At 39.4% G+C, this 12,786-nt stretch overlaps 1 protein-coding gene across 2 annotated transcripts in view; it reads right to left on the bottom strand.

Moving 5' to 3' along the window:
• Positions 1-2,590: 2,590 nt before the first annotated feature.
• Positions 2,591-12,786, bottom strand: part of vopp1b (VOPP1 WW domain binding protein b) — a 64,373-nt gene continuing 54,177 nt past the window's right edge. The window contains exons 4-5 of one of the 2 annotated variants that reach the window (XM_030079927.1): positions 10,912-11,045; positions 2,591-4,878 (exon numbers count right to left, since the gene is read on the bottom strand). In XM_030079927.1, the coding sequence (XP_029935787.1) occupies positions 4,676-4,878; positions 10,912-11,045 (337 nt within the window). In that variant the 3' untranslated portion in view covers positions 2,591-4,675. The remainder of the gene's footprint in view (positions 4,879-10,911; positions 11,046-12,786) is intronic. The other variant, XM_030079926.1, reaches the window with a different exon arrangement.

Genomic DNA, 12,786 nt, shown 5'->3' with positions numbered 1-12,786 from the left:
GCCTTTACAAAAATACACTGCAGGCCATTGGATCAACCGTCTGTCAGTCACTAGCTACCTGGCCCAATCAGACAAACCATATTCATCGTGTGAGAGCACCAAAGTGAAACAAAGGGTCTGTTAGCATGCTGCCACAAGGAAAATCCACTTTGTTCCTGTTTTCCCAATGAGAGCACTGGAGCTTCTGGCTGTCTTGGTCACCTAAGCCTGTAAGAGTTCCTCAAGGGACTAATAAAGCCTCGGGCGGGGCGTGGCCAGAGGGCTTCACAAGTCAAAGAAAAATGTACTTGTGAGATCAGCGCTCTATGACAGGTTAAGTCACTCATTCCCCGAGAGAAGGACCAAACTGTGTGTAGCAGCTTCACACGTCCCATGGTCAACCAGTGATTTTACATCATATCTACAAAATGTAAATACTTATCATTTCAGTTGTATTTTAGAAGTTTGATATCATTTTCCCTCCCTTTTATCCAGCCATTGGTTTCCATTCATTTCACAATATGAAAATGAACTATCAAAGACTTTCTCCACACCAGTACCAGTGTAGAGCGTGGTCTTTACCTGCTCTACCTGTAAAACGTCATGAGATAACTTCTGTTGTGATTTGACGCTATGTAAATAAAGATTAATTGATTGATTGACAGTATTCCATCACTGTTTTGTTATGATGACTTGAAATTGTGCAGAGTGACACGCTTCCTCTGCAAGGGAAAGTAGTTCCAGGAGAACCGTTTGCTTTACACAGACAGTTATCAGTTCAATTCAGGTTTAAAAATCTAAATTACTTACTGGTCATGGTTGGTATGGTCCCTTAAAGTCCCCATGAAATGACTTGACATGATGGCTACTTCCTGTAAAACAAAGTTCCTTAAATAGTGCCATCATCTTGCACTGGTGGGCGTAAATCAAAATTTCAAGCAATAAAACCTTCACAATACTTTAAACATCCTCTCTCATCCACCTGCCCCTTCAAATAAAATTGTATTTCTCACCCAAACTGATACCCTGTTGGTTTGTACCAGTGAATGATCCTTCCCTGCACCATGTTCCACCCAAACCTCCCCTGCGTTCCAATACCCACACTACCATACTATTTAGTAGGGAAAAAAAGAATTAGTATGTCCCAGTACATACTAAACTACATACTTTGTAAGGGCAGCTGCAGTACATACTAAAAGTAAAAAGTATAAGTATGCAATTTGGAACGCAGGGCTCCTGTTTCAGCAGGAAATACATCAAATCAAGAAAGTAAGAGTCCATTCCATGGGGTCTTTAAGCTCTCCCACAGTCTTCTCACAGTCTCTCTTTCAGCCGGCACCAGCATCATGCAACAGGCAGCATCGTGCACCATGTCAGGGGCAGGAAATTGTCGGAATCCTTCAACGGTGACTTCACTGGAAGTCGGCGGGCGCCTTTAAACTACCTCTACACCATCTAAGTATTATTGCAGCACAGGGTGAAACAGATAGTGTAATTTGCTCATATATCAAGCCAGAGCTGCTCTTTATTAAAAAAAAATAATTGATCTGATCAGTCTCGTCCAACAGTGGAGGGCTTTAGTGTGGCACTGTCTAAATGCCCTATCAGAGACATTTCCTCCCTGACAAGAAAAGAACTCAACACTGAATGCTTCACACTTTCAGGGGGAGGAGGCGGGTGTCATGAAAAGGTCAGATGTCAAGATATTGGCATCTGACCGTTACAAATTAAATGATCAGCTTCAGTCCAAAATACCAGCACTGATACTGGCCTTCAAAAACTCATTTCAGCTGAACCCGAGATGGATTTAACGTTGAAACTCATGCTGAAAACAAGGTGTGTAAATACAGGCCAAACGTGTGTGTGTGTGTGCGTGTGTGCGTGCGTGCGTGTGTTGTCATGCTTGAATGAAGCGCAGAGATTGACATTTCTTTTTCTTCCCACTGGAGGGATGAATATCCCATTGAGTTTTTATCTGTCATTTTACAATCATCATGTTGTCAAAGGAAATTATTAAATCTCTCTCTCTTCTCTCTCTCTCTCTCACACACACACACAAACACAAATATATTCCCCACTACCTCCCACTCTGGGTCCCACAACTAAAGGGTAAATCAGTGAATCATTTCAAACCAATGAACAGAGGTGGCGACGTGCATAGTTCACTTGGCCTTGATCATGATCATTTACTACAATCCACTAACATGAACCAACTGCAGACACCTGGAGCTGCATGTGCACAGTAACAAATACACAATAAAAGGTGGGTGTAATATATATATATATATATACATATATGTATATACACGTACATGCCTATTTCACGTCATCTTAGGCTCGTTACATGGTCTACGCAAGGAAAATGAGATGCATTAGAATGTGCTTGTCCTACGTCAGCTGTTTGCTTCTATAGCACTTGGGATGCACCAATACTAATATCCATATCAGGTGTTGATCCACACAGTTCACAGATCAGATATCAGACGTTACCGATCCACACTCTGATACACAACAGACACACACACACACAATGCCGTCTGGCCTGGCTGCGGCTCGTGAACACAGAGGTTGTCTTCTTCTTTGACAGCGCCTTCCTGGATGCATTGTGGACGCACAGCGCCACAGTGGTGTGTGCCGGAACTGCAGTCAAATTAGAAAATTAGGTTGTGGTGGTCATTACTGAGGGCGACCTCTACTAGTAGCTGATAATGCATCTGTGCACTTGATTTTTTTTTTTTTTTAATTTTCAAAAGATTAAAGGAGTTGCCATAGCAATCTGCATTCCTACACCTGCTCATACGTGAAGCCTACATTACTTATTTGAACCTACAGTTTGAATAAATTGCTTTGGAATACATTTCAATTTAATGCATTTTTAAGGATTTAGCTCTTTCAGAAAGAAGCTTTGTGTGCTTTACAACAGCCTAAAGTAACCTTGCACATAATATAAAAAACAACAACAATACTACTACCACTACTAATAATAATAAGCAAGAGAAAAGAGCTCTGGTATCTGATTGGTTCTCAGTGTCCAGTCGATACCCCAAGTCCAGCTATCAGAATCAGACTGGGACTGAAAACAGGCAGACTGGTGCATCCCTACATTCTACACACATTCCTGTAGGTCCAGTCTGAACTTTTACATACTTTTTTTCTACAAAGGCGATACCATGCTAGAGAGGAGGTTTAAAAATGGCTTAAAATAGTGGAGGAATGTGTGCTTTACATGATGCTCACTGCCCAAGAGTTTTGCAGAAAAGACGATACAAATCAATTCTGACATATTGTCTTCAAAATCTGCCACCAACGCCATTTGTTTATATAGGAACATAAGAAATGATGTCTTCTTCTACACGTGCAGTTGCTCTTTACTAGCATATTTCACTCAGTGCCCCTATCTCAATCATGTGACAGTGCAACAGATGGAACAGATGGAACGTGAGCCCTGACGTCAGCCTGTGCATTTGCATTCCGTGCGTAGACGATGTAACCGGGCTGTCTGTAATGTCACAGGTGAGATACAGACTTCATCGCAGCAGAATGGGGGAAAAGAGTAAGGTTTTCAAAGTCGGACTACTCTAGCAACTCACACTGCACATATGCAATATGTGCAATAACTGCACATATTGTAATAAAAATATAATAACAAATCAGAATCGAATAAAGAGCTCATGTGGTAGTAAAATGCGGAACACAAAATAAATCATCATCCTTGAAATCACTTTTAAAACCCTTTGTACAAAACATCGTCTACACAATTGGACTTTACTAAATCTAATATTTTTTTTATCTCAATAGTAATGATCATTTTCACCAATGCTGTTTTTATTTTACAGAATTCATCTTTCTTTTTACTTTTGCTATGGACTTTTAACTTTTGTGTAGAAATATAAATTAAATGAAGAACAACTACTACAACTGCTAGTGATAATAGTAAGTATTACTATTATTATCAGCTTTAGTCAAATGATGCAACAAGTTATATATTTTGTAGATTATTACTTCATAAATAAAACTTGCAATTTTTACAGAAAAAGAAAATAGTTTGTAATCTAATTTGTTACCAAATGTATTTTTTGTGCTATACCTAATGTTTTTTTTTTTTTTGACACCTACAGACACATCTGAACAGAAGTTAATTTTCCAGCATCATATTACATTATGAGCTTTAACTGCATTTTTTTTTTATCACATTATGTACAGTTATTGAAACATGAGTTGCTATAGCTGTATTGTAAAAGTAGAAAGCAACAGTGAATGCATTTTTATTTCAAAGTTGGATCCAAAATCTTGAGGTGCCAAGGTCCATAGTCGCAGGTCCTCAGTCCAAGGCTGGCATGGTCAGTGTATACAGGTAGATCCATATGAAAAGAGAGAAAATAAAGCGCTCCATAAAAGGCAAGTGTGTGTGAGTGTGTCAGTGAGTGTGAGTGTGTGTTTGGACTCTGCTTGTTGATGTAGTCTTGGTCTGTTCCACAGGACAAGAGATTGCGTCTATTTTTTTTTTTCCAAGTCCACCATCCAGAAGGTGAAAAGCAGTTTCAAACAGTTGCTGCCGTTTCCTCTTCCCTCCTCTGAATGACGACTTTCCAGAAAATTCAGCCACCCGTCGCCGTCTTGCTCTCCTCACTCTTGCCCTGTTGATTGTCAGCCTGGTTAGCTACCTCTACACGCTTCCTCGCGGCTGCGTTCGACGTCACTTCTTGTCGGTGTTGCGGAACAGCTGTTCGTAGGGCGGCGGTGGGTGGTTGCAGTAGGATGGAGGTGGAGGGTACGAGCCCATCATCATATGGGCGGAGCCAGGCTGTGCTGAGTATGCGGGGGTTGTCATGGCAACACCTTGGTCGCCTGTCATCCCGTTGACGCCAAAGCCCTGCATACTTCCTGGTTGCTGGGAAACTGAAGGGGAGGAGAGAAAAGGAATTACTACTCAATCAAACAGATGACAGATGGGGAAAGGAAAGGAAAAAGAAGGGAGAGGGAGGAAACAAAAAGGAAAGGGAGGAAACGAAAAGGAAAGGTAAAAACTGAAAGGAAAGGAAAAGAAAGGAAAGGAAAGGAAAGGAAAAGATGGGAATTTAAGGGAAGGTAAGGAAAGGACAGAGAAGGAAAGGAAAGGACAGGAAGGGAAGGGAAGGACAGACAAGGAAAGGAAGCACAGGAAAGTAAGAGGAAGGGAAAGGGAGGAAATGAAAAGGCAGGGCAGGTAAGAAAAGGAAGGGAAGGGTAGGAATGGAAAGGGGAGGAAAGGAAGGAATGGAAAGGTAAGAATTGTAAGGGAAAGTAAGAGAAGGAAAGGAAAGGAATCATCCTGACTCAACTTGCACTAAGAGCTTCAAAGACTCTTCTTTCACTATAAAAGCTTTTGTTCTTTCGTCTCAACCTTTCTGTCATGTTCCCCCTGCCAGTTTCAGTTTCACTCTATATTAGTCTCCTCCACGTTCTGTCACCCATCCCTCAGCCTCATCAGTGCTTTGGTGGGATTAATTAATACCCTCTTTTTTAACTTTCACCCTTTCGGCATTGTCCCATTTCAATTCTCTCAACTCTTTGAGCACCATCTCAGTCGGTCAGTTTGCTGGCGCTGTGCTCTTTGTCACTCTGTCTCATCTTCAGGGCTTAGAGCTGAAAGGCACTTGCAGGTTCTCCTCCACTTGGATTTTCTTGAAGTGCATTTTTCTTGTGTTTCTCTCTAGTCCTTTTCATTGAAAATGGTGTACTTTTCCCCTCACAGTTTTATAAAAATCACCATTATACACAGAGGGTCCAAGACAAACTAAACACAGTGAAGAAAAAGCTTGATCCTCTGGCCTGCTCTTGGGGTTGTAATCTGATTTGTCAAAATCAGTTCAGTGTGAATGAAAGAGCCAGTCACCTCGAGGAAGTGCTGCCGCCTCAGTCAGTCATGTCTTATGAGCACACACCGTGCACGGCTGCTGTGCACGCTCGCTTCCCCTCCACAAAAAGACTCAGCTAGCCTACCTTGCCTTGTGTTCCAGATGTCTTGGGAACTTGGAAGTGCTCAGATTAAACCTTACAGTTCCCACCAGGGTGTGTGTGAGAGATCCACTTGGTCATTTTTAACCAAGTTTCACATAAAAAAGTTGGTGATGCACAAAATGAAATAGCACAAGGGAGTAATCAAATAAACGATTACAATTTCTCTGCCAACTGGGGGTTCAGAAATCGTACGTGTTTCCCAGAAGGAATTCCCACTGGGAAAGATGTTTGAGAGCACTTTTCCTAATGGGACCTGGGACCAGTTCCCAGGGATGGAAGGAGGTACTGACTCTGAAGTGGGTGCTGTTTGAACTGTTTGAGTTCAAAATTTCAATGAAATTCTGCCCTCTTTACAAAACTACCTGTACAAGCATTAAGGTTGCGACGTAATTGGAGAAATTTCATCAGGTTAGCTTCTTCTAAATACCGTATTTCACCAATTAATCGCCCGGCCGCAAATAGCCGCCGGGTTCTTATAATCGCCTGGGGTCTGCACCCATTTTGCATATTAAACGCCCACCCGAATAACCGCCAGGGCGATTATTTGCATTATATGTAGGTAACCCAAAATAAGGCTATTCACCTTATTTTTGCAGAAGTAAACAGTTAGCCGCACAATAACAGTGCGGCACTTCCGTTCCTTCTGTCAAAATAAGAGCGCTAGCTAACGTTAGAACAAAAGGGTGTACTGTAATCTTAAATCAACCGACTGAAAATATGTTGGACAGTAGCTGTCATCACGATAATATCCTGGTGCAAACATAAATAAAGGTCTGCAGCGAATAGCCGCCTGGTTCTTTTAAACGCCCGGGGTCCAAGTCAATTTTGCATATTAAACGCCCGGGCGATTAATTGGTGAAATACGGTATGCTAACATACATCGATTAATAACAAACTGTTTGTGGAAATATGTGAAATTACAGCAACTACATCATAAAAATCATGTTTCCTTGTGACAAACTACTCCACCTGTATGTGCAAACATGCTAACAGTTTAGTCAAGTTCAAAGGGCTTTTTCAGTCAAACAGTGGGCTGCCGTCTTTCTAAGCAACCATTGACACAGTTACATTACTGGGAGTTCCTCAAATATTCCTTTTATCCCTACTAAAGGATAATCTGAATGCTTGGTATATTCCACTGTTCTGAATGTAAGTCTCCATCCTTTGAAGTCCCAGGACAACATGTCAAAAATGAATATAACAAGCAGGCAGTGGTGTCGGCTTTATTTATTTGAGTTCATCAGAGAGAGAAACTAGTTGTGAGTTCCTCCTCCGGGTCACCTTTCTAGTGTCTAGTCACTCTGCAGAACAGGGTTTTGCATTCAGGTTATTACTGAAGCTCTCCAGTCAATTTTCTGCTCGGCTGACTGATACAGGGAAAGATTCCATTCATTTCATATTAGCACTCAGAGAGCTTTGATTGGTTGACCTACTTTCCCCCAAAATCCGCAGTTTGAAGTGAAGGCAAAATCCTTTAAGGTCGAACTGTGAAGAGACAGTGACGGAAAATGCACAAGACTGAAGTTTGAGAGTTTAGGAAAATTACGGGAACTCAAGTTTTGATCATTTGAATTAGAATTGAGAGGCAGGCAGGAAACCCCGCATGAAAGGAGGAGGTGGCATTTCATTCAATAACACAACAGATTTCTTACATAAGAAATCTGTAACTGACAACTGTGACAAAGAAATTCAACATTTTCCTAAGCAGTTCATTAAAATATTTATTAATTTCTTTAGGTTCTGTAATGGACTTAAGAGGCTTTGTGAATTCAAATTCAAATTAGATTTATTTTTTCTTGAGGAACTTTCTGATACAATCAGAAAGTTGATACAATCTGTGTGAAGTGCCTCCATGGCACATTTCTGCAATTTTATCCTGGATTTGAATGCTTGCTTCATCAAGTCACACTTATGTACACTTATTACACTTCCATCACCTTCTTTCTCTTCTTCTTCCTCTACTTTGACTTTTTCCTCTTCTCATTTGAAGAGGCTTTTTTTCTCTACTTATTATTTTACATATCTCAGTCTACCATGTTTTCTCTCTTCACTAAAATAGATAGCAATAATGAAATGAAATCAAACTTACTATCCTGAGATGGAATGACTTTACTTAGAATAGAATTATAATTACCTGTGTTACCCACCAGATAATATAACTTTTTACCTAATCATACACCTTACCGTCACATCTCTGTCTTTAAAAAGATGCTAATCCTGTTCTCAGCAACAGAATTGTTAGACTCTGTTATTTCCCCAAAGTTATCTGATTTTGCAACTTATCTACTGTATTACTGTCTTAGCATGCTAGTGACAAAATGATGAGCAGGAACTCAGGTAGATGGCTCACAATCACCTTCACCACCAGTACTTCAGGTTCTTTAATTGTATTTCATTTCTATTAAATTAGACTTTGTTAATTTTAGTGGGCAAAATGTGGCATTTTCTAGTTGTTGGACTGACAGGCTAGTCCATGAGTGATTACAGCTAGGAATTTCCAAGCACTATCTATTTTTCACTTTTTTATATAATTCTGTATCATCATAATTCTGTATCTAAATATGAACATAACATAAAACAATAACATACTGTGTTGTAAATGAGACAGCCTTGTAAGACATCTGATTTGCAATCTAGTTAAATTACATTATCTCCTAGCAGCAGTGAGTCCCATAACATTAACACTGGCTGATTTGCTGATTGAGTCTGAAGGTAGTTAGCAGGCTTCAGGTTCTCTTCTTCAGGCAAAATCAAACTCTGGCAGAGTGTTGGGCTGTTGAGTTACCTGGGCGTGTGGGTGTATTTGTGTCTCTCCATTCACTTCCTTAGTACAACAAAACATCTCCTAAAATAACACGTAGAGCTCCCAAAACAGCTTCCAAAATAGCACATGAACAAATACAAAGAAGGCAGATTATGCCAATACAACAACTTTTTTTTTTTTGTTGAGGAAATTAAATGTCTCTTTTCTTGTTATCTTCCTAGCTGAACTGGAAAGTAGATAGCGTCTGCAGGAAACTTCAATGTTGTAGCCTTGTTCCAGGGAAAAACAGCCTGATAGTACTTTCAAAAGTAATTGTAATTGCACAAAAAATGGGTACCAGGCCTTGTTGTCACAATCCACTTTGTTTGTGGTCATTTGGGTGCTAAGAGTGTTATTTCGGGAGCTGTTTTGCTGTGCTATGAAAGAGAACAGAGACACTAAAATACAGTATTGTGGATGAACAGCCTAGGGGAGGATCACTAATGAGGAAATTTCAGTACCATGTGGACTCACCTATACAACACAACACGTAAGAGTGTCCTAGAGATCACACTTTAAATGTGTTGAAGGTGTACATGTGTCCTGACAGGTCTCCTAATGCCAGTCAAACCACTCTTAAAGAAACGTTCTGACTGATCTCTAGGAATAGCAGCGCAATTTACACTGTGATTATATTTACTCCAACTAAGAGCATAATCACACATTATATTCATAATTAGAATATGGTGCTTACAGGAGTCTTGACTATCCATTATTGTATTAATCACATTTTTCATGCTGGTTTGACAATAGCACTAAAAGGATAAAAGCAACAGTTGAGATTAAACTCTATAAAATATGGAAGATCTTGGATTACAATGTGCAAAGCTTTTTCTGCAACAAAAGAGAACAGGCAGTCTCAGAATCAAAGGAACTATAAGGTGGCAGCAAGAAATTGATGACTGTGGCTAATGGTCTTGCATAATGAAATGAAATGGTCAAATGACAACATCAGATATAGATTTTCTCTCAGTCTGCCTGCCTCCTCCCTTTTCTCTCCTTAGTTCGATCCCTTAAGCTTAATTTGGGAGACAGTCACTGTAGTTTCCTATGGTCAGTGGAAGCGGCTCTCAAAGTGGCAGGGGCCCTCAGGGGTCCTTGAGGAGGTAGCAGGGAGCCGTCAGCAAAATGAGGAACAGTAGAATTTCACTACAGTAGAAATGATTCCAAGTGGAGGTTTGTAATCATAGCCTTCACTCTCACCACTGGTTTCCTCACTTGTTAAGTTTGACTCTGTGCCATTCTACATGGATACTTTACCTTGTGCCACAGTGCCACAGTGACTGACACAGAGGTGTGGTAATAAAAAGTGATGGTCATAAGTCAGATGACCATCAATACACTGAAAATGAATGCATTTAGATCCTAAAGGTTTAGATCAGCCAACAAAGGTGGTAAACGTCTACAAATAAAGAGGTGGGTAAACTGATATTAGGTGGGTTTACTCTCCAACAGAATATAATAGAATAGACCAGAATATATCATCAGCTGTTAGTTTTACCTTCATCCCATTACAATTGCCTTTTTATGTGCATATAACAAGGTTATTATCATTAGTGAAAACTTACTAAATAATGAAAACTATTTGAACGAAAAACATTTTTGTTAAATGAAATAAAAATGAAAATAAGGCTGTACAAAAAAAAATCATAATTCAAAAAACTAAAATAACTAACTAAAATAAACTAAAATTATAAAGAAAATGTCTTCGTTTTCATCTCTGTCAGTTTATTTGTTGTTCCTCTGTCTTCAGTGAATACACTGATTAAAATGGTGTTATGTGTGATGAATTTTTATTACACAATACCTTTTCTGATTTTTTTATGGTTGCCCCTGACAAATACCCCAAATTATGAAAAAAGACTAACACTAACACTGAAACTAATAAAAACTAACACTAAGCATTAAAAAAAAAAAAAAAAAAAAAAAAAAAAAAAACTAAAGTAAACTAGCAAACCCACTTTAAAAACAAATTAAAACTAAAGTGAAATTCAAAACAAAAAGTCAAAACAAAATAGAAAAAACAACTAATGGAAAAATGCCAGACTCTAATAACCTTGGCGTGGGGATAGGAGTGTGTGAGTGCTGGCCTAAAGTGAGCTCTCGGGACAGGGGAAGGCTGGCGGTACCTGGCGTGGTGACAGGCTGCCTGGTGAAGGACACGTTAAAGGCTGGCTCGTCGCTCAGAGGGGACGGGTACATCCTTCTGCGGATGAAGAAGCCGGCTCCACAGCAGAACAGCACTCCCATCATCAGCAGCAACCTGACAAAGAACCAGAGACACACTTTGTGTTGTCTTGTTGCAAACACAAGGACATGAGACACTTCACCGACCCAGCATCACCACAGAGACAGCAGCGCCGGGCCAGCACAGCCACCGAGACACCGGCACAACAATTACTGCCAGAGGGACAGCCTCATACCTGCCCCACAGCAGCACAAACACACACAGAAACACACCTTCAGCTACAGCTTGGAGCAAATATATACTTACATGTCACCTGATACGGGGGAAATGTAAATGCTGTAGATCAAAAATGTGTGCATGTGATTATGTGTCCATCACTGTTACGTGCAGGCGCCCACCAGGACGGCCGCGTGTTGCATTGCTCTCGCTCTCCTTGCACTTTTCCCTGAATGTCTTTTTCCACCATGTTTGTTTTGGATGGGCTGAGTTAGGTTTTAAGTTGAACCCTTCCATAACCAACTGGTTTGGACGAGTTATAATCACTTGTCTGGTTGTTGGCTGCTTTTTTCCATGCCTCATGTTGCCACCGCAGAAGCACTCCACTGCTAACACTGTTTAACTCTTTATTTAACCATTTAACTGTACCTTTATTTATAGCTGTAGGACTTGACAACAGTTCAACAGTGCAATCACCATGTGTACATATGGTGTATACTTTTTTTTTTTTTTAACATTTACTGAATTTCTTATTTCTGTTTGGACTAAAACATGTATTTAGACAATGCACATAATGCACATACTTTTGTTACAGCTTTATGCATGAAGCACATTCTTTATACATAATGCACATACTTTCATGGATTTCTAATGCCCATATTATACATTTATAATTTCTTTTTTTTATTTCTTCTAATATAATTCTTCTGTTGAGATTTTGAGCAACTGCAGCTGGCCCAATCAGTAAAGCATTTCTGATTCTGATTCTGCAAGAAAACTAAAACCTTTTGTTATGATGTCGACAAGTTGTAAAATGTTGAGTTGCCTCATGCAGAATGAAACAAGCATTCTATGTCCCAAAAAACCCTGCCTGTTCATTTGGAATCTGTGTTTTTCTGATGCAACTAAGAAAACACCACTGTGAGCATCGCTAGTAACACAGAGAGGAAGGAATACAAGTCCTGCTGCAACGCAGGAGAGTTTGACAGCAACTGGCAGCCAAGCCAATCAGAAGAATCTTACAAGAAAAGGAAGAGGAGTCCTCTCTGAAATGGAGAATTAGCTTAGCTCCAAAGATGGAGACAAAACGGCAAAGACTCCAAGGATCAGGAAATTAGTAAATACTGTAAATAAAACAAAAAGAAGAAAGCAGAAGAAGATGTCTTGCACTGTTTACAATTTTAGTCCTGTAAGCAAGGTATTTGAAGACCATTGCTCACAAAAAAATGACACTTTTGAGGATGGAATCAACATAATTTAATGGCCCTTTTCTTGCAATTTAATTTTAAATATTTAAACATAATATTTACATTAAAATTATTTTGTAATTTTTTTTTAAAAGTATTGTTATGGTAACATTTGTTAATTCCTTCTTTTTTTTTTATTTTTTGCTTTTTTTCCCCTATTTTTTGGGTTAATTCATTTATTATTGTCTGGTTACTGTCTGGTAATTTTTTTTTTTTTTTACTAATTTATTTTCTCTGTTAATTAATTAATTTATTTATTTGTACATGGGTTCCATGTTTTTCTTCTTTTCATTAGGCTCATTCTGTTCAGTTCTGCTGGACACATATTCTTCTCTATTTTCATCCATACATTT

Source organism: Myripristis murdjan, chromosome 20 (genome assembly GCF_902150065.1).
Source record: "Myripristis murdjan chromosome 20, fMyrMur1.1, whole genome shotgun sequence".
Lineage (NCBI taxonomy): Eukaryota > Metazoa > Chordata > Actinopteri > Holocentriformes > Holocentridae > Myripristis > Myripristis murdjan.
This window is presented reverse-complemented; position numbering and strand designations above follow the sequence as displayed.